The sequence below is a fragment of the Natator depressus genome, chromosome 17 (assembly GCF_965152275.1).
Source record: "Natator depressus isolate rNatDep1 chromosome 17, rNatDep2.hap1, whole genome shotgun sequence".
In the NCBI taxonomy this organism is placed as follows: domain Eukaryota; kingdom Metazoa; phylum Chordata; order Testudines; family Cheloniidae; genus Natator; species Natator depressus.
In genome coordinates, this window is record NC_134250.1 from 2414566 (window position 1) to 2435694 (window position 21129).

A 21129-nucleotide genomic window follows, 5' to 3' on the forward strand; every position below is an offset into this window, starting at 1 on the left:
CCGCAGCGCCCCGCAGCGCCGGGGGGCAGAGAGCCCGGCCCTGCCCCCGGCCGGGCGGGGAACTACAGCTCCCATCAGGCCCCGCCGCCAGGCCGCTGCACGGAGCTCGCCAGCCGGCGGCCGGCGGGGCTGGTCCCGGAGCGGGGCGGGGGCCATGCCGGGGCCGGGGGGCCCGCTGGGGCTCGGGGCCCTGGGGCAGCCCGCGCCGCTTCCTGCCGCCGCCGCCGCCTGCGCTCCGGGTGGGCGCTGCGCGGCGCGGCGCGGCCGGGCGCTTCCCTTTGTGTGCGCGGGCGGAGCGCGCAGCGCTGCCCGGGGCCCGGCGCTCGGCGCGGGAGCGCCCCCCTCTCGGGGAGCCCCGGAGCCGGGCCCGGCGCGCCGGAGGTCCCCTCCCAGCCACATGCCTCCGCCCCGCGCCGCCGGCAGCCCTGCGCCCAGCCCCTCGCCCCTGCGCCGCCGGAGCCGGCGTGCCGACAGCATGATCGCCGCCGCCGCCGCCGCCGGGCCGGAGGGCAGGTACCCGCTGCACCGCCTGGTCTGGCACAACCGAGCCCGCGAGCTGGACCGCGAGCTCAGCACCCAGCAGGTGGGTCCGGCCGGCGGGGCGGGGGCAGCGCCGGGCTGGGGGGCACCGAGCCCCCCCCCGCGGCTCAGCCCGGGACTGTGCTGGGGGGCAACGGGGCTAGTGCTGGGGCCGGGGCGGGGGGGGGGGAACTGATGCAACAGAATCGCCGCCCCCCCCAGCAGCAGCAGCAGCAGCAGCATCCCTGGGAACGTGTCTCCATGGCAGGGCTTCCCCGGCTCCCAGGCTGCAGGCAGCCGGGCCCTTGCTGGGCGGCTGCAGGCAGCCTCCCACTGCATTGGGTCTGGGGGAGGGGGAGCGGGGTCTTTGCCGTGGCGGGCTGGCCCTTGGCCCGCTAGGACTTGGGGTAGGTAACAGCGCAGTGGTGCCAGAAGGGAGGCGAGGAGGGGGCTGGGGATCCTGCTGTGTGATTTGACCCTCCCCCAAAAGCCCTTCTCCCCAGAAACTGTCCCTAGCCCCTCACCGGGCTGGGGGATCCAGGGACTGGCTGTCGTGCCATGGGCAGCGCCAGCGTGGAAAGCAGCCGACAGAAATCCCCAAGCAGCAGGCAAAGCACTGCAGGGTGGGCGTCCCAGAGTGCTGGCTTTTCGCACCCTGGGGTGCTGAGTATTTGTAGAGAGGTACGTCCCGGGGCCAGGGTGCTCGAGGCCTAAGGAAAGGGGCGCAGAGCAGGGTGCCAGCTTTGGACCAATTGGTTCACCTCTATCAGGAGCCCAGCCACTGAGATGGCTCAGCACCTGGCTCATGGCCTGTGTGGGATGGTGGCCACCGTCGGTGATGCTCGGCCACCTTTTTCCATCCAAACGCCCCCTGGGTTTGGGAGCTTGTGACTGCCTAAGGGCTCTGTGCCACCGCCCGTCACCATGGGACCGGAGCAGTTCCCGCATCAGTCGGCTGGCTCAGCGAGATCCCAGGGCACATACATTCCCTCTGGCCTCAGAGCATGCAATCCCCTTCATGCATGCTCCCGAGGATCACCTTGCACCCGAGGCTGCGATTTGCCTGGCCCTACAGGAATCCACACCCAAATCCCAGGGAATTGCAGTGGAAGCTGGTCACCTAATTCCCTTGGACTGGATTGAAACTCCCAGCGTGGGTGTTAACGACTCATTGAGAGCTGGGGTGCTAGGAGTAAATGAGCGCTAGGCCACGGGCCCCTCTTCCTCCTTTCCTCTCCAACCTGGCGTGGGTGGTTTGTTATAGACACTCCATATATGTTTCACCTCACAATTAATCTGGAGTAGCTGGAGGTGCAGTTGTCTCTGCTATGGTGAAAACAACACCTGCTAAGAGCAAGGACATGGACCTTGGGAAACGGGCAGTGTGCGTGTCAGGACTGCGTTCCAGCACGGCTTGTCCTGGGCACGCTCTGGTGAACACATTTACACCAGGCAGAGAGTACGAGCTCCTGGGGCCGCTGGCCTTGGCAGATAATTAAGCTGGGTTTCCACAGTGTCAAAATATGAATTTACCAGCTTGGGGTGGGGGTGGGGGGGTTCTTTGTCACTGTTATTCAACTAATTAACACACACCGCCCAAGCAGCACAAAGCTGTCTCCCTTACAACAATAGTATGGTGTTGTGGGGAAAATGGCAAACCCCAGGCAGTTCTGCATTCGGGCATCCCAACTTCCTCCTTTGCCTGCCCGCCCTGTGCCAGGGCACAACTCCCTGTGGCTGAAGTTGTGTGAAGTGTGTGACGATGCCTGAGTTTGCAGACCCTGCTGGTGCCCAGGAACCGTGAGCCAAGAGCGCTCAGCACCTTGCAGGATCAGGTCCTTCGTTGTTTTTACAATGAGACGTACAACTGCCTCTGACGCATCTTCTTCCGGCTGGGATATTTGCTATGGCTGCAAGGCTTTTCTTTACCTTGGCTGGCTGGTGCCACACCCGTCTGTATTGTAGCAGGCAGCTGTGGAGAGATCCTGGCCTAATTGTGATTTGCATGGAAATGGAGCGGCCACGTATGAGCTCCTGTTTTCTCCTCTTTCCTGATCGGAGCAGCCTGTGGGGGAATCTCCTGCGTTTTATTTCTCTTGTAATTCAGGGTCATTTTTAGCAGCAGCTCGGGGAGGCGGAGATCTCGGCTAAATTGACGAAGTGTGTGCTGGCCATTTCCCCGTGCCCAGAACGGACCGGACAAGCGTAGAAATAGCAAGGGGGATTTTTACGCCCCGCTTGGTAACTTATGTCTTTGGAACATCGCGGTGGCTTTTCCTCTGAAGGAAAAATTCTCCAAGATGCACGAGGTCTCTCCCCATTGTCTGAGACGTGGCTGGAAAAGGCAGCAGTAAAACCAGGTTTGGTTGGTAGGAGCTGCCTGGGCTGGAGGTTGGCTTAAATGCCCTGCCCCTGGTGCCCACGAGAGCCCTGTGCAGTGCCTCGCTGGAGGGCTCGGGGTGCAGCTCTCAGGCCCCAGGCAGCCCACGGCTCTAAGCCGGGTAGCACCAGCGGCAGGTCCCAGCAGGGTCTCTGGTCCACGGCGGCTGTTGGGATCACCCCGTCTGATCTCTTCCACGCGCAGGGCAGAGACCCTCGCCCAGTGTTGCCTGCATCCTGCCCAGAACGTCGGGCTGTGCCTCTCCTGTCGAGACATCCGGCCTCTCCCAAAACACAGCCCATCGTACAGCCCCCCGGCCTCACTCCAATCGCTCAAGGGCAACTGGTCCTTCCCGTATCAGCCTGCCGCAGGGCAACCTGCCTGCTCCGTATCTGGCACTTCGGCTGCAGTCCAGCGAACATCACTGGGCTCCTCCAGGAGGCTACAGCCTGCATGCCGTAGCGAGCATTACCGCCAGCAGGGAGGGTGCAGGGTGGGGCCCACGGAGCAGCTGTTTGGGGCAGGGGCTGCGTCAGCTGAGTCCTGGCTGCACCCCCGGCGAGCTGCATTTTGTCAGGTTAGGGCTCCCTTGAATAGGAGCAGCCCAGACCCTGCCTAGGCAAAGGTCCCTCTGGAAAGGAGCCCCAGACATTGTGGGGGGCAGGGAGGCAGCTCACACAGACCGGCCCCTGGAAAGGGGCTGCCATGGGCATTGTACTTCGCGGTCCGGCCAGAAGAGGAGAACGTGGTGTGCTGCCTGCGGGAACTCTCTGGTTCTCAGGTTCTGCACAGGTCATTCCTGGTGCCGCAGTCAGCGGCGAGAGTTGTGGGCTGACTCCATCCCCTCCTAGCCAGGCCCCAGAGACCCCCCCCCCCGATGCAGAGGGAAGGCCAGTGCTGGCTGCTGGAGCCCAGCTCGGCTACAGAGCCAGAGCCAGCCCAAGGCAGTAGCCGAGATCTGAGCCCCAGTGTGCCGGGCAGACAGTGAGATCCGGTCCCAGCCCCAAGGAGCTTGCAATCTAATGTATCACACTAGCAATGAAAGGCCCCAGCCAGCCAGCCTGGTGAGCCCAAGGGATGATTAGCACCCGCTCCTTGGGGGGGGGGGGGGGGGCTGAGGCCCAGACAGATCCAGCCCAGATTCCAAGAGCTCAAGGCCCGAGAGATGTGGCTGAGGTCACACACGTGGACCTGGCACCAAGGGGGCGCCACTGGCAGTGCAGAGTGCTGGCATCTCACCCTCTGTGCCCTCTGCCCAGCTCTGAGTGCAGCGGTAAACACCCGGCTCGGGGCAGCCAGGGCCCTGGGATGGTGCCTGGGCATCACCACAGCCAGGCTGAGCTGGGTTCAGGGGGCTCAGGGCAGAAGATTCTCACCAGCAGGGATGAGCCACGCCAAGTCTCTGCCCCAAGCCTCCTTCCAGCTCACCCACATTTGGGCCCCGGCCCCCCACAAACGGGACATAGCCGTCTTGGCCCTGGCTGCCCCTCTCCGCGGTCGCTGGCAGGGCTCACCTCAGAACTCGTGGCTCCCCGATCGCTCTGTGCCAAGCCCCGGGTCGGGGGGACTGTTCACACTCTCCTACTGCCAGCATGGAGCCAGGACTGGGAGGAGTCTGGGGCAGCAGCGAGGGAATCCCCTCTCCATTGCTCCGGAGAGGCCTGCTGCCTCTTGGCTATGGCAAAGCCAAAGGATCCGGGTGGCTGCTTGCAAGACCAGCCCTGGCATTCCTGCCCCACGGATTCCCTGCCCCAAGGCAAGCCCGCCCCCTGGGAAATCCCACAAGGCGTCTGGAGCATGTTTCAGACCCCGATACGTGGCAAGGCACCAAGGGGTGGGGAAGGGAGCAGAACATGGAGCTGAGCCCGAGGGCACATTCAACTCTTGCTTGGACGGGTCAGCCAGTGGGGTCGGCCCTGGAGCCTGAGTTCCCCGGGTACGAGCAGCAGCGAGCCAGGCCTGCACTGGAAGAGCCCTGCTCTGTCAGCTCCGGGGAGACGTCACGGGGCTACACCTGCACCCTGGGCAGAGCTTCTCTTGGCCAGCTGGGGGGTGGGGACCAGGGGCGCAGCTCAACTCACCAGCGGCAGGTTCTGGCTGGCACTGAGGGGTGGGCTGGGCTGGAGCCGGCTGGCACGGCCACTCCAATTGGGTGGAGCCAGGCAGCTCCTGTGGATTAAACAGTAGGTATCACAAACAGTTCCTCTTCCCCCCTTGGCACTGCCCAGCTGGCACCAGGGCAGCTCCGAGCGCCCGTCAATGGAAACTGGCATCTCAGGCTGCAGGATGAACTCTGCAATAACCCCTCCCCGTGCCCTGGTCAGCACTCTTCCTTTTTCCTGGCAGGCACGATGATTGGTGCCCTCTGAAGCCAGCTGCCCCCAGCTGCCTGTTGGCAAAGACTGGCCCTTAGCAGCCCTGCATGAAGGCAGAGTCGGTTCAGCGTGCGTATGGGGGTCAGCGGGGAACCGCATCCCAGGGCCCTGGGGTGGGCAGGGCAGTGGTGTCTGGGCTCATGGCTCTGGACAGAGCCCCCGGCTCTCAGGGTGATGGGGCTGTTATGACCATCTGGGACAAACAGCAGCCCCCCCGAGGAACCCTGGCCCGGAGGTGCAGTGAGTTGTTATGAACAGTCCCCGTTCTGCTGTCTGCCCAGCTGGAGGGTTGGGCTCCTCCAGCAGCCCCTCGCCCTGCAGCCCCGCGGGTGTGCGGGGAGCCAGCAGCTAATGCCTGATGAACAAGTCACTGCCAGGCTTGGGCCAAGCCCAACGCAGCCACGAATGAAGGAGGCAGGCTGGCCCTGCAGGGCCTGTAACACCCCCCCGCCCTCTCTCCGCGGCCATGGCCTGCTGAGACCACCCTTGTGCAGCGCCTCCTCCCCTGCAGCCAAGATTGCTGACCCTATCTAGCCACGCCAACCTGCTCTGCCGAGTCCCATCCTCCTGGTGCCTGGGCGAGAGACGCTGCCACTCGCCAGCCACGAGCAGGGGCAGGAGCCACGCAGCTGCCTCAGGGCCTCACCCACCCCAGGCAATGGGAGCCGGGTGCTGCACAGAGCCCCGGCCTGGGGACCAGGCAGCAGCACTTGGGGCTGGCCCCCCAGGTCCCGAAGGCCTAAGCGGGGTGCTCAGCAAACAGGCCGAACACAGCAGCAGTGTGAGCAGGGTAGTCACGGGCGGCGCTGGGTGGGGGAAGTGCCGGGCCATGCATGCAGGTGGGGGCTGCTGCAGGGAAGTGGGGATGGCCTGGGAGCAGAGAGCTGGCTGGGTGGGAAGCCTGGGCATTAGCTTCTGCTTCCAGCCAGTCACATCCTGATTGGTCACCCTGGTGTAAATGGGGTGACTCTGGATTGACACCCAAGGCACCAAGAGCCAGCTTTGGTTCCAGCCATGCAGGTGGGGGCTGCTGCAGGGAAGTGGGGATGGCCTGGGAGCAGAGAGCTGGCTGGGTGGGAAGCCTGGGCATTAGCTTCTGCTTCCAGCCAGTCACATCCTGATTGGTCACCCTGGTGTAAATGGGGTGACTCTGGATTGACACCCAAGGCACCAAGAGCCAGCTTTGGTTCCTGGTCCACAGTGAGGGGCCTGTGTCCCATCCCCTCCCTGGGGCTGCACCCCACTGGGCCCAGCCCCCAGGAAAGCCCGGCTCCCGCAGCCAGGGGTGGGGGGAAGCTGCATTAACCAGCTCCCAGCTGGAGGGCTGGGGTGTGTGTGTTTTCTTTAATTAGTTAGAGCCCTTTTCATCAGAGCAATTAAGAGTCAGTGAGCGATCACCTTGGAGAGCGTTTAATTAACACGCCAGCTCCTGCTACACTGGAGGTGCTGCTTCCAGAACCGGTTTTGTTTCTGGGGCACCCCCTGGCAGTGCCTGGGTCTCAGTACTGCGGGCCAGGCCAAGGGGCAGCGTGCGCCGTGCCCCTCCGACGGGACAGCTACATTTGCCAGGCCTCTGCCATCCAAGACAGGCAGGGTGGAGGGGAGGCCATGGCTGGGCCAGGATTGGCTCTGGGAGCTAGGGCTCTGGCACCAGAGCTGGGCCGGGAGGGACAGTGTGGGTTTGGGGGGCTCACAGGAGCAGCACCTGGGGGTGTTAACAGCTGGATCCAGCTGGCATGTGAATGGGAAGCACCGAGGCAGGAACCAGGGCATGGGGAAGTCAGACCTGAGCGTCAGAGAGCCCGGCTGCCCGGGCGGGGCAAGGCTGAGACCCCTTGCGGGCTCCTCCCTTCCCAGGGTTGTGATTGGGGCACCCCCGAGGTGCATGGCAGGGGATGGCCGAGCTCTGCTCCCTGGGCAGGATTGTGGGAGACGCCCCAGCGTGGCTGGCAGCGCCCAACCGCACTGGCTGCTCCAGGGAGGCTGGGGCAGTTGCTGGGGATGAGGAGGGAGGGGTTTGTGCCAGTCCTCAGCCCCTGGCACTGAGCTGGGGGCTCCTCTGCTGACTCAGCCCCCCAGAGTGCCGGGGCACGGGGTCAGGGTAGCCTGGCAGCAGTGCAGCTGCCCCCCCCGGGGGGTTACAATTTCTCTCAGCAACAAGAATCGGCCCCTGGGAGCTAGTGTCTGGCAAAGGAGTGTGGGGCAATTAGCACTGGTGGGGGAGGGGCTCCAGGGAGAGTCGTCTCCAAGCAACCTGGTCCCGCCCCCCAATGCTCCTAGGGAGCCTCCCTGTGGCAGAGCGGCCAGGAAAAGTGGGGCCCCACTCACCCAAGTCAGGGACTCGGCTCCCCCCCACCTGTGCTCCTCATTCCAACCCACAGCCCCCCGCTGCTCCGGGGGGGGGGGGGGCGGCTCCCACACTCCAGGCCTCCTCTCAGGGCCCCTGTGCCCCTAGCCAGGGGGGCTGGAGGAGACGCTGGCCCAGAGCCGCTAGCTGCCACCTCCAGACATGCACCCCCATCACATCCAGCCAGGGCCCAACCCGGCACAGAGCAGGGCCCTGACCCCCCACAGCACAGAGCGGGGCCCTGACCCCACCCCCGTGGCACAGAGCGGGGCCCTGGCCGGCTCCTGGTGCAGACCCAGCTGGGCCTCCCCTCCCACTCCCCACAGGCTGCAGACCCAGCCCAGCGGGCAGGGCATGCTCAGGAAATAGCTGGCACCTGGGAGCCCGGCCATCTCTAGCCAGTGGGCTCCCGGCAGCTCACCTGGCCTGGCCCAGAGCCCTGCAGGCCAGAAGCCATTAACCCTTTCAGCGCCGCACAACACCACTGTGCCCGCGTCTTGGGGCGGGCAGCAGAGATGGGCCCGGAACCTGCAAGCTCCAGGCAGCTGGGGGCTGGGGTTGCCGTCGGGCCCATCTCTCTGCGGCGGCTGGAGGGGTAAAGGCAGGGCTGCCCCGTGAGCAGGGCTTGCTGTGCCTGCAAGTGAGGGTGTTGCTGGGCCCCCCTCTACCCCGGGGCCAGGCTCTGCAGGGAGTGGGGCTCCCCCTCAGCTCTCACAGGACCCCCTGCAGGGTCAGACCCCCTCTCCTGTGCCTCCTAGCCCTGTGGCCTGGCACCCCACCCCATCCCTAGCATGGCTCCTGGCATGGCACTCACAAGAGCTGCCGTCCTCTCCCCCCACCGGGGCTTGGACGCCAGCCCAGCTGCCCCTTGACCCAGCAAACCCAGCTTGTCATCTCCTCAGCTTGGCATGTGCCTTTCATGCATGGCCTCCTCGGCAGTCGGGCGGGAAGTGGATGTGACAGGCGCTCCCCTGGGTTGCCGCTGGGCTTTCAGCGGGAAGGGCTGGGGGGGGCAGCGGGGGATGGGAACGGAGCTGCCTGCAGAGCGGGAGCCTTGTGCTAGGGGGCACAGCGGGCGGTGGCAGCCCTCCCGGCTGCCCCCACAGAAGGGACGCGGGGCAGAGATGGGGATGTGTGCAGGAGGAGCCCCCGGCTGTCCCCACGCTCCGGGCCTTCAGCCACAGCCTGGGGCATGCGCTGAGCTCCCAGCCAGTCCCAGCGGCAGGGCCCATGGTGCAGAGCTGGGCGGTGAGTCCAGCCAGGCGCCTCTGCCAGGAGCGGGGGCTGGGCCTCAGGGGGTAGGTCAGATCCCACTTGCCCCTGCCGCACGCCCTCAGAGCAGGAGGGGGAGCACACATGGCCTGAGGTGCGGTGATTGGCACATCTGGCTGGGCGTGACGTGATGCATACCACAGCTGGAAATAACACGCAAGGGGGCACGTGAGGGCAGGGTAGCACATGCTGGGCACACAGGGACGTGAGCTGCCGGGCAGCAGTGCCGGGGTGACACGGGGCAGGAACGGGGGATGCAACACAGAGCCACAGTGTCATTGGTCACAGATAGAGGCCGGTGGATTTACCGAGGGAGGCCGGGGGCAGTGACAGCCTGCAATGGCTCAAGTGCGTGGCTCAGACTCACTAGCTTGTCTCTCCCCAGCAGAAGCTGGGCCAATAAATGCTATTAACCCTTCCACCTCGCTCCTGTCCTGGGCCCAGCACAGCTGCACGCCCTCCCCAGCTCGCTACCTAACTGAGGGGACATCAGCTCAGTGCTTGAGCCAGGTGTGTGGGGGGGGGGATGGAGCCCCTCCAGCAGGGTGCTGGCTCGAATCCTGCCCCACAGCCCACCTCCAAGGAACTCAGGGGCTGCTAGCCCAGTGCTGTCCTTCATGCCCCGGAGCTGCCAGCATGACCGGCCCCTCCTTGGCTGACCCAGCCAGGGCCGAGGAGGCTGAGTGCCCTTCTCCGCTGGAGGCAGGGGGAGATGTGCTTTGCGGGGGCAGGTGCCTTGCCCTGGCTGCATCCCAGAGGCCTCCGACCACCTGCCCTGCGGCTTTGGGCAGGGAGTGCCCAGGCCTGGCGCACAGGAGTCCATGTGGGCTCCTCCAGCTGGCGTGGGCTGATTCCCAGCACACAGGCTGGGCCAGCCAGGGCAGCAGGGATGGGATGGGATGGGAGCAGGGAGTGGATGCTCTTCACTGACCCCAATACAGGAAACCCCACCCCCAATAGCTCTAGCTCTGCCCCACAGAGCTCAGCTTTTCCCCACCTGGCTGGGCTGCCCGGAGGTCATGGGGATAAAGGCCATGGGCCCCCTCGCTGGGCGTGGGGAGAGAACAGGCTCATCTGGGCAGCTGCTCCCAGGATGGCGCTGCTGGCACGGACCGGAGCATTCACTCCCTGCCCCAGCAAGGTGCCCTGTTGTCAGTCCTCCCGCCCGCTGTCAGGATTCCCCTGCCATGTCCCCCCACAGTGCAGGAGGGAGCCCCCAGGGCCCAGGCCAGAGCCGGAGCTGGGGAAGGCCTTTGGGCCCAGGCGGGGTCACTCACCCCCAGACCTATGGGCTGCACTTGTGGGCCTGGAGCCTCTCTCCCCTGACTTTCACCAGCACAGGCTGCAGCTGCCCCGGGGGCTGGTCAGGTCCCAGCTCAAAGTCAGGCCCTGGGGGGAGGTGGGGATCGGGGGCTCAAATTTCACCCATTCCAGGTCTGCCTTTGAATGGGCTCGGGCTCAAACCGCTCGGCTCCTGGACGCAGAACTGGGGGGATGTCCATGGGGCCTGGGTTGTAGCCCGTCTACCAGGCCCAGTGCTGTGTTGGCCAGAGAAGCAGCCAGCCCAGGGCACCAGGGCTCATCTGCATGGGGCTCCCCCCATAAAGAACAACTGGCACCAATGGGCGAATGGCTGGCCCTGGCCAGAGGAACCTGCGCCCCGAATTCCCAGGCCAGGGCCACTCGCCAGCCGGTTCCTTGGACAGCTCTGTGCCCTCCCCCACCAGACCCAGCAGGGCCTACACCCCCGCCCCACGGAGCACTGAGACTCCAGGGGCCCCAGGTCCCAGCACCCCACAGAGATGATGACGGCTGGGAGCAGCCCCATCCGGAGCAGCAGCCAGGCCTGCTGGGGCTGCTCCCCCGAACCCCGTCCCGGGATCACCCCCAGCTAAGACCCTCTCTGGGCTCTCCTGGCAGGTGGACATTGAGCAGCTGGACCCGCGGGGCCGCACGCCCCTGCACCTCGCCACCACACTGGGCTACCTGGACTGCGCCAGGGTCCTGCTCCAGCATGGAGCTGATGTGGGCAAGGAGAACCGCAGCGGCTGGACAGGTGGGCAGGCGGCTCTGGGACGCCGGGGGGAGGCTGACAGCCAGGGCCTGCAGCAGCCCCACCTCTCCTGCGCTGGGGGGCTGGCACCTGGGGACGCTGCCGTTTCTAGGCACCAGAGCCAGCTCTGCAGGGGCTGGCACTTAACAGGCAACAGATACCAGTGAGACCAGCTCCACTGCACGGGGGGTTGGGGGGGTGACAGAGCAACCAGGCGCCTGGTGTGAGCTCACGGAGGTCACTGTGCAGTGCAGGTGGGGGCTGAAGAGCAGGAGCACTTGGGCACCCTGCCCCTAGCCACCTCTGCTGAGCCCCTAGCCCACCCTGGCTCCCCCAGCTCTGCCGGTGCCCCTCACTCCCGACCCACAGTCCCCTGCTAGCCCGCCTGGCTCCCCCAGCTCTGCCGGTGCCCCTCACTCCTGACCCACAGTCCCCTGCTAGCCCGCCTGGCTCCCCCAGCTCTGCCGGTGCCCCCCTATCCCAAGCTAAGTTCCCTGTAAGCTGCGCGGCTGTGCAACAGGCTATCAATGGCCGCACATGTGGGGAGAGGCGTCCCTCCCCCAGCCCAGCCCAGCTAGGCCTCTCTCCCCACCGCTGCCCCAGGGCAGCCTGCAACCCAATCTCCTCATCCCTGGCCCCACCCCAGAGCTCTCACCCCCTGCACACCAACCCTCTGCCCCAGCCCTAAGCCCCCTCCCACACCCCAATCCCCTCGGTCCCACCCGTGCCACACATCACCTCCATATTGGTGCACAGAACAAAATTCATTCCGCACATGAACGTAAAAAATTAGAGGGAACATTGATCCCAACCCACAGCCCCAGCCCCTTGTCCGCCCCCCCAGCTCTGCTGGTGCCCCCCAATCCCAACGCACAGCCCCTCTGCTGGAGCCCCTCAGTACCATCCCCACCCAACACAGCAGCCCCCAGGGCTCCTGGCAGACATTGTGGAGGTGCTGTATAGGCCTGCAGTGTCCGTTCCCAGCACCTCCACCCGCGCGTGCAGGTAGCCAGCCTGTGCTCCTGCAGTGGCTCAGGGCAGGTGGGAGGGGGCAGCCCCAGGGGGACCCTAAGGGCTGATGCTGACGCCCCCCTGGCTGAAGCAAACCCACGGGCCTCACAGAGCTGCAGGAGTCCAGCTCTGCCCAGGGGCACTGCCAGAGGACCAGGCCAGGCGCCTCCCTGGTCTGGGACAGGGTACCCTGGCCAGGTGCTGCCCTCCCCGGTGCAGGCTGGGGCAGGGCTGGCTCTCCTGGTCACGTGGGCAGAGGGGACCCTGCCCGCTGCCCCTAATACCCCCCTCTGACCCCCCAGTGCTCCAAGAGGCAGTAAGCACCCGCGACCTGGAGCTGGTGCAGCTGGTCCTGCGGTACCGTGACTATCAGCGAGCCGTCAAGCGCCTGGCCGGGATCCCCATCTTGCTGGAGAAGCTACGCAAGGTACAGCCCCCGCCTGCACCCTCTTCTTGCCCTGGGCCACCGCAAGGAGCCAGTGCTTCCCGGGCCAGGGGTCCCCTGCCCGGCCCTGCCCAGCGGGCTTCATGTGCCCAGCGCCAGCCCCATGTAGGGGGAAGTTGGCAGGGTTCGCACATGGTCACACCAAGGACTCCTGGCTCCCTGTCCCTGCAGCTGCTGGGTGTGAGGGGATCCCGTGGGTGGCACTGGGTGCCCTCAACCCCGGCCTCTCTCTCCTCTCCCCAGGCCCAGGATTTCTACGTGGAGATGAAATGGGAATTCACCAGCTGGGGTAAGTTCTGGGGCCACCAGGGGGAGGCTGGGCCCAGCACTTTCGCCCTATTGCTGCCCCCCCCAAGCCCATGGATGCCCCTCGCATCACCCCAGATCCCGGTGCTCACCCACACCTGTGACGGCCCCAGGCAGCCCTCGAGTCCAAGGGCCACCTGCCTCCTCCCTGCTGGGGACCCCTCCCTGCTGGGGACCCCACTGCCTCTCCCCTCACCTGCTGGGCCCCCCACCCTGCTCCCCCCGAGTGGAGAGCTCTGGCCAGTGGTGGTTTGGGGAATTCTATCTCCTGGCCCCTGGAGCAATGGGTCCCAGGCCAGCGGGACGCCCCTGCCCACTGCCCCACGAGGCAGCGTGAGAGGGGTTGAGGGGTGGCTCTAGCCACGGGGGACTTGCCCCTAACATTGCCTTCCCCACAGTGCCCTTGGTCTCCAAGATCTGCCCCAGCGACACCTACAAGGTGTGGAAGAGCGGCCAGAACCTGCGTGTGGACACGACGCTGCTTGGCTTCGACCACATGACCTGGCAGCGGGGAAACCGCAGCTTCGTCTTCCGGGGACAAGGTCGGCGTGGCCCCTGGCACAGCGCGGTGCCGGAAGGTTCTGGGGGCAGCAGGGCCGCGGCCCCCAGCCCTGCCCGGGGCAGCCCGTGGGCACCGGCTGTTGACAATGCACATGCCCATCTCGCTGCAGCGGAGCCACGCCGGCCACTCAGTGCACTCCGCCCCCCCACCTGCCCGCAGCTGGACGTGCCACCTCTCTCCCCCTGCGCCGCAGCCGGTCGCTGGGGTGACCCCGTGCGGGAGGTGCCGGGGCGCGTGGTGGGGGAGCCCGCTAGCTGGGCAGTGCTCTGGAAAGGTCCAGCTTAGCCCTGCAGGCCTGGGGCGGGTGCTCTATGCCCTGGCTGCTGCCCGCTCCCCTGGCACGAGCGTCGCAGAGGTCTCATCCTGCTGGCTGGGCGGAGGAGTGAAAAGCCCCGTCTAGACACCAGGTGGCATGAGGGAGACGCCTCTCTGCCGGCTGGCAGCCTGAAGCTGGCAAGCAGACGCAGCAGCGTGGAGGGGGAGCGTGGGGTTCGTGCAGCCAGAGGGGCAGTAATGGATGGGGGAGGTGCTGATGTCTGGCGGCGGGGCAGCCCACCTGGCCCCCTGCTCGCTGCCGGGGAGGGTGGCTCTGCCACAGCTGGAGATCCAGCACGGGCACACTCAGGCAGGCCCCTGGCACATGCATGCACAGCCCTTCTGCACTCCCCCATGCCCCCAGCCCGCACCCCCCGTGCCGCTCTGGAGCCCCCCCCCGAGCTGCAGCCCCTGGGGGCAGGTGCTGACGTGGCCTCCTCCCGGCAGACACCAGCGCGGTGGTGCTGGAGATCGACCACGACCGGCAGGTGGTGTACTCCGAGACGCTGGCACTGGCCAGCCACGACCGCGAGGGCCTGCTGGCTGCCGTGCAGCCCACCGAGGAGCAGGTGATGGGCCGGCTCACCGCGCCCGTCGTCACCACACAGCTTGACACCAAGAACATCGCCTTTGAGAGGTGGGCACGCGCCGGGCAGGGGAAGGCTCCGGGAGGGGGCTGGGAGGCAGGCAACTTCTGCTGCAGCCCAGGGGTGCCCCGGGTCCCTGGTTCTGGGCAGGGCCTGGCAGATGGGGGGGGGGGCTGAGCGTGAATCCCCCGTGGGTCTGTCACTCACGGCTGCCTTGTCGCCGTCAGGAACAAGACGGGGCTTCTGGGCTGGCGGAGCGAGAAGACAGAGGTGGTGAACGGGTACGAGGCCAAGGTGAGGGGCAGGGCGGCCTTGCCACTGGCCATGGGCAGGGGGGCGCAGGGCAGCAGGCAGGGGGAGGCAAGTGCTCCCTCCCCAGCTCTGGGAGGGGCAGGGGAAGCCATATCGGGACCCGATTCAGCACAAAGGCAGGGTCACACCTTGGCCTCCTCGCCAGCAGGGCTCACCTGGCCCCAGCCAAGGCTCCTTGGTGGGCGCAGAGCCACAATGCCCCACGTCTGGCTGCCCCCCGAGCAGCCGGGCCATGGCAGTGGGGCCTTAGCTCCCAACCAGGGCCCCAGTGGCAGGGAGAGCAGCCTGAGGAGCCCTGGTCACAGGGCCCACGTGGGGGGCTGGAGCCACTGCCCCCTCCTGCCAGCCCAGCCCCTGGCGGGGGCACACCTCTGGGGGGCTGTCGGGCAGAGAGAGCTGCAGCCTCTGGCATTCGGGCTCCTCCCTGCAGGTTTACGGCGCGTCCAACGTGGAGCTGATCACACGGACGCGGACGGAGCACCTCTCCGACCAGCACAAGGGCAAGAGCAAAGGTAAGGGCCGGCTCCAGGGGTTGGGCCCTGTTTCTTCCCCGGCAGCCCCATAACTTTCCCATCCGCCTTTGGCTGGGGGAGGCAGGCAGGCCCTGGCGCTGCCCCAGCCGGGGAGCCGCTGGTGTCACAGCCCCGTGCTTTGTCCCCGTCTATCTGCAGGCAGCAAGACCCCGCTGCAGTCCTTCCTGGGGATCGCCGAGCAGCATGTGGGGCCCAGCAATGGGGTGAGTAGCGGGCTGAGCTGGGGGCGGCTCTGGGACCAGCACAGCCCCAGTAGCTGGGGGAGGCGAGGGGACCGCGTATGAGCAGAGCAGCCCCAGCCTGGCTGTGCTAACAAGGCCTTTGCTCGTCCCGGCGCAGACGCTGATCACGCAGACCCGGAGCCACACCAACCCCACGGCCATCACCCCCGAGGAGTACTTCGACCCCAGCTTCGAGCTAGGCAGCAGAGACATGGGGCGCCCCATGGAGCTCACCACCAAGACGCAGAAGTAAGGAGGGGCCCGCCAGGAAACCTGGGGCAAAGGGGGACCCCCGTCAAGAGAGGGAAGGCTGGGGATAGGTGGAACTCACTGCTGCAGGAGAGTGGGGCAGAGAGAGCAGGAGCGGGCCGGAGGCTGATCTGGGAGAGAATGGCTGGGCAGGGGCATGGCCAGGGCCCCCCCGAATCTGCCTGGGGTCTGCCTGGGGCTCCCCACATGAGACTGTGGTGCAGGCTGCCCAGACTGTGAGGAGTATGGGCTGTCCCATGGGGCAGAGGGCAGCACCTGCCCAGTGAGCTCTCGTGGGCAGCCCGTGCTCCGCAAGGCTCTGTGCTGGGGGACCCTCTAGCTGGGCACAGTGCCAGAGGGGCAGCGCCAGGCAGGGGCCCGTGCTCTTGTGGGCATCTCTTCCCGCTGCAGGTTCAAGGCCAAGCTGTGGCTGTGTGAGGATCACCCGCTGTCCCTGTGCGAGCAGGTGGGGCCGATCATCGACCTCATGGCCATAAGCAACGCGCTGTTCGCCAAGCTCCGGGATTTCATCACGCTCCGCCTGCCGCCTGGCTTCCCCGTCAAGATAGGTGAGGCCGCGCTGCCCCTGCCCTGCCCCAATCCGGCCGCCGGGAGCTCCGTGCACCAGGCCCTGGCCGGTGCCCTCACCCGATGACCAGGGGCTCCCTGGGGCCTTCAGTGCCCAGGTATGACTCTGGCTGCTCTCCTGGCCCTGGCCCTGGCGCTGCCAGCCCCGGATCCCCATGGGGCAGGGGGGTGTGTGGGGTGGGTAGGCATGTGCTGGTCTCTTGGCCCTGGAGCTGCCAGCCCCAGGCCCGGCAGGTGGCACCTCCCTCACTGCGCCCGCTCTCTCCGTCTCCCAGAAATCCCCATCTTCCACATCCTCAACGCCCGCATCACCTTCGGGAACCTCAACGGCTGCGACGAGCCCGTCAGCTCCGTGCGCCGCAGCTCCGGCAGCGAGGCGCCCTCGCCTAGCAGCGACTCCTCCAGCGTCAGCAGCTCCAGCTCCCTGGGTACGCGGCACCCGCCCCGGGGAGGGACCCTGAGGGGACGGGCAAGGCGCTGGGGTCTGCGGTCGGCCCTTAGCACCCCCACGTCCAGAGCTATCTGCGCACCAGCCCCCTGGTCCCCCTCTCCGGTTTTATAAGGGAGGGGGAGTTGGGCTTGTGCACATTAGCAGCCCCCCCTTTGACCTGGCTTGGCCCCCCCTGTTGGCGACCAGCCAGGAGGCCAGTAGCCACGGCGCCCCATCCTGCTGGCACCTGCCCTCCCCTTCCCTAGGGAGGCCGGGCTGTGGGGCCTGCAGCTCCCAGCATGCATTGTGGCGCGAGCCACCAGAGTGCATGCTGGGGGGTGTAGTCTGCAGGGGATGCATGCTGCGCCATGTCCCCCCCCGCAGTGACGGGCACGTCTGGTCCCCGCAGCCTCCTGCCGGGCCTGTGAGATGGACCTGTCCCTGTTCGAGGCCCCGCCCGGGTACAGCGTGCTGGGCAGCCAGCGGGACGCCATGCGCGAGGAGGATGACGACCTGCTGCAGTTCGCCATCCAACAGAGCCTGCTGGAGGCGGGCACCGAGTACGACCAGGTGGGCTCTGCGCCCCCTCTGCTGGGCGCTGGCGAGAACTGCCCCGGGGCCCGCTGGGTGTCACGGGATGGGAACAGCCTCATCCCAGTGCGTGGCTCCTGGGGCTGCCCCTCCTGCCGGGCAGGGCGCGGTGAGCACCCAGCCTCGGGCGCTGCAGGGGACCAGCTCTCACCTTAGTTCTGTTCCAGCCCCACAGCACTAGAAGAGCAGCACAGCCCCCCCGAGCCCCACTCTGCCTGCCAGCCTGGCCCGGGGCAGCCCCACGCTGCCACCCGCAGCTTGTGGCGGATCCTCCCCTGCCCTTCCTTGGCGCTGGCACACACATAGGGCAGCAGCGCCAGCAAGGAGAACAGAAGCCCAGGGGCTGCTGCAGCTGGGCTGGTGTTGGGGGCCCTGTGCCCACTGGGATAAATGTCTCCTCTGCTCTCTCTGGCCATGCCCTGGGCTTGGCCTAACCCCCAGCCAGGCCCCAGGAAGCGCCAGCCAGGCTGGGGAGTGGGAGGGGAGGTGGCAGGCGAAGGGTTAATGCACTGCGGCTTCCCCTGCAGGTGACCATCTGGGAAGCTTTGACCAACAGCAAGCCGGGCACACACCCCATGTCCCAGGAGGGCCGGCGAGGAGACAGGTTGGTAAGGTCTGGCTAGTCCTATCCAGGGTCAGGGCTCACAGGGCCTGGCATTGGAGCCGGGGGGGGTCGGTCTGTCCCGCACGGCCCATTGGCCCCACGCAGCCTAGCCCCGTGGCTCTGTTCCACAGCTATATTCAGCCCAGCCTGGTGAGGGGACCCTAGCTCTCTCCCAGCGACCTGCCCGGGCTGTGCCTCAGTTTCCCCAGCTGTAACGAAGCTGGCCACACTCCAGCTCCCTGGGGACGCCACCAGGGTCATCACACTGGGGCCTTCTGCTTGCCGGAGGCAGGCGCGACTGACAGGGCTCTAGCGTCCCAGCTGGGGGCGGGGAGCTGCTGTGCTCGCCCACCCAGGGCACTTAGCGCCCGGTGTCCAGGCGATGGGCCCCACAGCAGCCTCGGCTCAGCCTTGGCACCCGCATTCCCGGGACCCCCACTCATCTTTGCTCTGTTCCCTGCCCCCCTAGGTCACCCCAGCACACGCCTCCCCCGCGGCAGGCCGGCCCCCAGCAGCAAGGCCGGGGCAGCGGTGGGCCCAGCCCCCTGTTCCGCAGCTACGACGAGCAGCTGCGCCTGGCCATGGAGCTGTCGGCGCGGGAGCAGGCGGAGGCCGAGCGGCGCACGCGGCAGGAGGAGGAGGAGCTGCGGCGCATCCTGCAGCTCTCGCTGACCGAGCAGTAGCCCAGCGCCTGCGACGGGCCCTGCAGCTCTTGCCCAGCTCGCGCTGAGCCGGGGCCCGGCTCGTGGCCAGGGTGGGCTTTCCCTGAGCCGCGGCGGGGTGGCAGCGGTGCCCACGTGAGCAGAGAGGTGCTAGCGCTGGCCCGCCGCAGATGCCATCGCACGGAGCCATTCAGAGACCATGCCAAGAACACTGCCAGGGGGCACAGGGGCTGCCCCGCCAGGAGGAGACTCTGCTGCGTCAGAGGGAGGTGGGAGCCCCGGCGGTGCCGCTTACGGTGCCCTGCACCCCAGAGGGAGTGGGCTGGCTCCCCATGCCCCCTGGACTCCTCATTAACCCTCGCCTGCCCTGGGCAGCCCCAATGACCCAGGCCCGGCCAGTGAGGGGCAGAGATTGCGGGCCTGGGGTGGAGTTTACAGAATGGGGAGAGGGCACCGCGCCCATAACCCTGTGGGGGAGGACAGGACGGGGCTGCAGTGGCAGGAGGTGACCTGCTGCAAGGCAGGGGGCACCCCGAGGCCCCTTACTCACGCCCCAGTCCCAGTGGGTGGGTACTCACCAGCTACAGCCAGCTGTAGGGGCTGGCAGAGCAGGGGGTGGAGAGCCCAGGGCTGGGCTAGCAAGAGGCTGCGGGTCGGGAGTGAGGGGCACCAGCAGAGCTGGGGGGCAGGGGGACAGCAGGGGGCTGTGGGTCAGGAAGGGAGGGTGCTAACTAAGCGGTGTGGGGCCCAGAGGCAGGGCCGGATGGGGTGAGCTGCACAGGGAAGTAGGAACGCTGCTGCATGGTGATACCAGGAGCTGCTTCCCCCCCACCTCGTGCTGCCTGGACTGGGCCCCTTACCCTGCCCCTCCCCTCCCCTGGCAGCTGAGCTTGTCTGAGCCTCCCGCCCCCTGTGACCCACAGCAAGGGCAGGGCCCAGCTGCACACACTCTCCCCCCCACTATGGGCTCACAGAGGCCCCCAAGTCTTCAGTGACCCAGGGACATTGCCCAACTCCCCTAGGCCTGCTGCCCAGAGCCCCTCCCCCACTGCCTGGCTGCATGGGGCTTTGGCACTGCCGGCGGCCGGCCCGGACACATTCACTCCTATGCCATGTGTGAGGCTGCTGGTGCCAGGCCCTGCCTTCCTGCCTTGCCCCAGGGCTGCCCCCAGGAGCTGGGCCGGGGAACGAGCAGTGCCAGCCCTGCCTGCTGGGCCATGGCAGGGCCAGAGATGGGGGAGGCTAGCACCCAGGGAGCCCCTAGGGGGGCGGGCACAGGGCAAGTAACCTCTGCCCTCCATGCTGAACCCACGCTGGCTGTAGGCACCAGCCCCGTCTGCTGCCCTCTCAGCACGCGCCAGTCCCAGGGCTCCGAGGCACCGAAACAGCATCAAGTGCACTTAGCCAGGAGCCCGGCCAGGCCTGTGGGCTGCCAGCCGCTTTGCCACTAACCACGGAGCCCCACCGGCCCGGCCCTGCCAGAGGCCACCTGCCCCGCCCGGGAGCAGCCCACACCAGGGCCGTGCCCAGAGCCCACGCCCTCCCCAGCCCCGTGGGGGTGCTGCCCAGGCAGGCCCTTGCCAGCACACTTAGGGTGGGCATTTACCAAAGCCTGCTAGTGGGGGGAGGGGGCAGGGCAGGTGCTGCAGCCCCCACCCCATGCCCAGGAGCCATTCCCCAGAGGAAGCACTGCCCACCCGCTGACAGCCCAGCCCTGGGGCAGCCCACACACCAGGATCCTTTGGGGTGCCCGGCTGGAGCTGACTCCTGAACTATGGGGAGTGGGGGCAGGTTTCTCTGCCTGGGCAGCACCCGCACCCCAGGCCAGGGGTGTCTGCCAACACCATCATTAGGAAGGGGAGCCCCCTCCCCACTTTCCCTGGGACAGCCCAGCATGGCGTGACTGCCCCCTGCTGGCCCTCCAGCTCTCAAGTGAGCCCACTGAGGGGGATTGGGGGGGGGGAGTCAGGAGCACCCCCTGAGCCAGCCATAGGTTCCTGCTGCCAGGCCCTCCCAGCCCACACGCTGCAGCCCCATGGCCTGGGCGGAGAGGTTCCCTAGCACCCCCCGCAGCCCACACTCCTCACACAGGGTCCAAAACCCCAGAGAAACCTTACGTCAAATGGTGCTAAGTCCCCGTGTCCCCGAGAACACAGCAGCCCTGTGCTGAGATGGGGCCCAGGCCCGCCCTGCGCCAGGCTGGGGGCACAGGCCTTCGCTTGGTTTGCACAAAGGACAGACCTTCTGGCATGCCAGCGCAGGGGCGTGGCCCCGTGTACCCGGCTGGCAGGTCACCCCCCGCCTGAGGGGACCCACCGCCTGGCGAGGAGCCATCACACTGAAACTGGGGCAGCAGCGGGCACTTGGCTCCCTCCCGAAGCTGTGACAGGGTAGGGACCTTTTCTTAGTCGCCCACGGCACCTCCCCACACCAACTGTACAGCAGGGGCTGGGGCATGTGGCCACGGCCTGGCGGGTGGGCCCGGCCCACAGGCTGCAATCACAGTGGACGCCAATAAAAGTCTTTAACATTTGTCTCTTAGCAGATGTGGGCTCTATGGGGAGGGGGGCCCCCAGCCAGGGTCCAGCTCCAGCCTGGCTCAGTCCCTGGGGGTGGGACACAGCTGGGCACACGGGTTTGACTTGATTGAAGGCATCCCAGCAGCGACCAGAGCCTTGGCTAACCCCCCCCCCCACCCCATCCCCAGAGACATCTGGTGCAGTTACTGCAGTGCCAGCCCACTGGGGGTGCACTGCCCACGCAGGGT

The 21129-nt window shown here is 66.9% G+C and overlaps 1 protein-coding gene across 3 annotated transcripts; it reads left to right on the plus strand.

Moving 5' to 3' along the window:
• Nucleotides 1–428: 428 nt before the first annotated feature.
• On the plus strand, nucleotides 429–19033 carry ANKRD13B (ankyrin repeat domain 13B). 3 transcript variants are annotated; one of them, XM_074974311.1, is made up of 15 exons: nucleotides 429–583; nucleotides 10814–10949; nucleotides 12260–12384; nucleotides 12646–12691; nucleotides 13107–13250; nucleotides 14033–14222; nucleotides 14400–14466; nucleotides 14915–14996; nucleotides 15156–15220; nucleotides 15357–15487; nucleotides 15899–16056; nucleotides 16351–16503; nucleotides 16915–17075; nucleotides 17624–17704; nucleotides 18170–19032. In XM_074974311.1, exons 1-15 carry the CDS (start codon nucleotides 476–478, stop codon nucleotides 18428–18430), a joined length of 1908 nt encoding a protein of 635 aa, XP_074830412.1. In that variant the 5' UTR covers nucleotides 429–475; the 3' UTR covers nucleotides 18431–19032. The 3 variants fall into 3 exon arrangements, with proteins under 3 accessions (XP_074830412.1, XP_074830410.1, XP_074830411.1); XM_074974309.1 differs by having other exon boundaries at nucleotides 17624–17700; XM_074974310.1 differs by lacking the exon at nucleotides 16915–17075 and having other exon boundaries at nucleotides 434–583; nucleotides 17624–17700; nucleotides 18170–19033.
• The last annotated feature ends 2096 nt before the right edge of the window (nucleotides 19034–21129 follow it).

Coding starts and splice junctions, on each gene's coding strand:
- ANKRD13B (XM_074974311.1), top strand. CDS start 476: ATGATCGCCGCCGCCGCCGCCGCCGGGCCGGAGGGCAGGTACCCGCTG. Junction 16,504..16,914: donor CAGCAGCTCCAGCTCCCTGG/GTACGCGGCACC, acceptor TGGTCCCCGCAG/CCTCCTGCCGGGCCTGTGAG. Junction 17,705..18,169: donor GCCGGCGAGGAGACAGGTTG/GTAAGGTCTGGC, acceptor CTGCCCCCCTAG/GTCACCCCAGCACACGCCTC.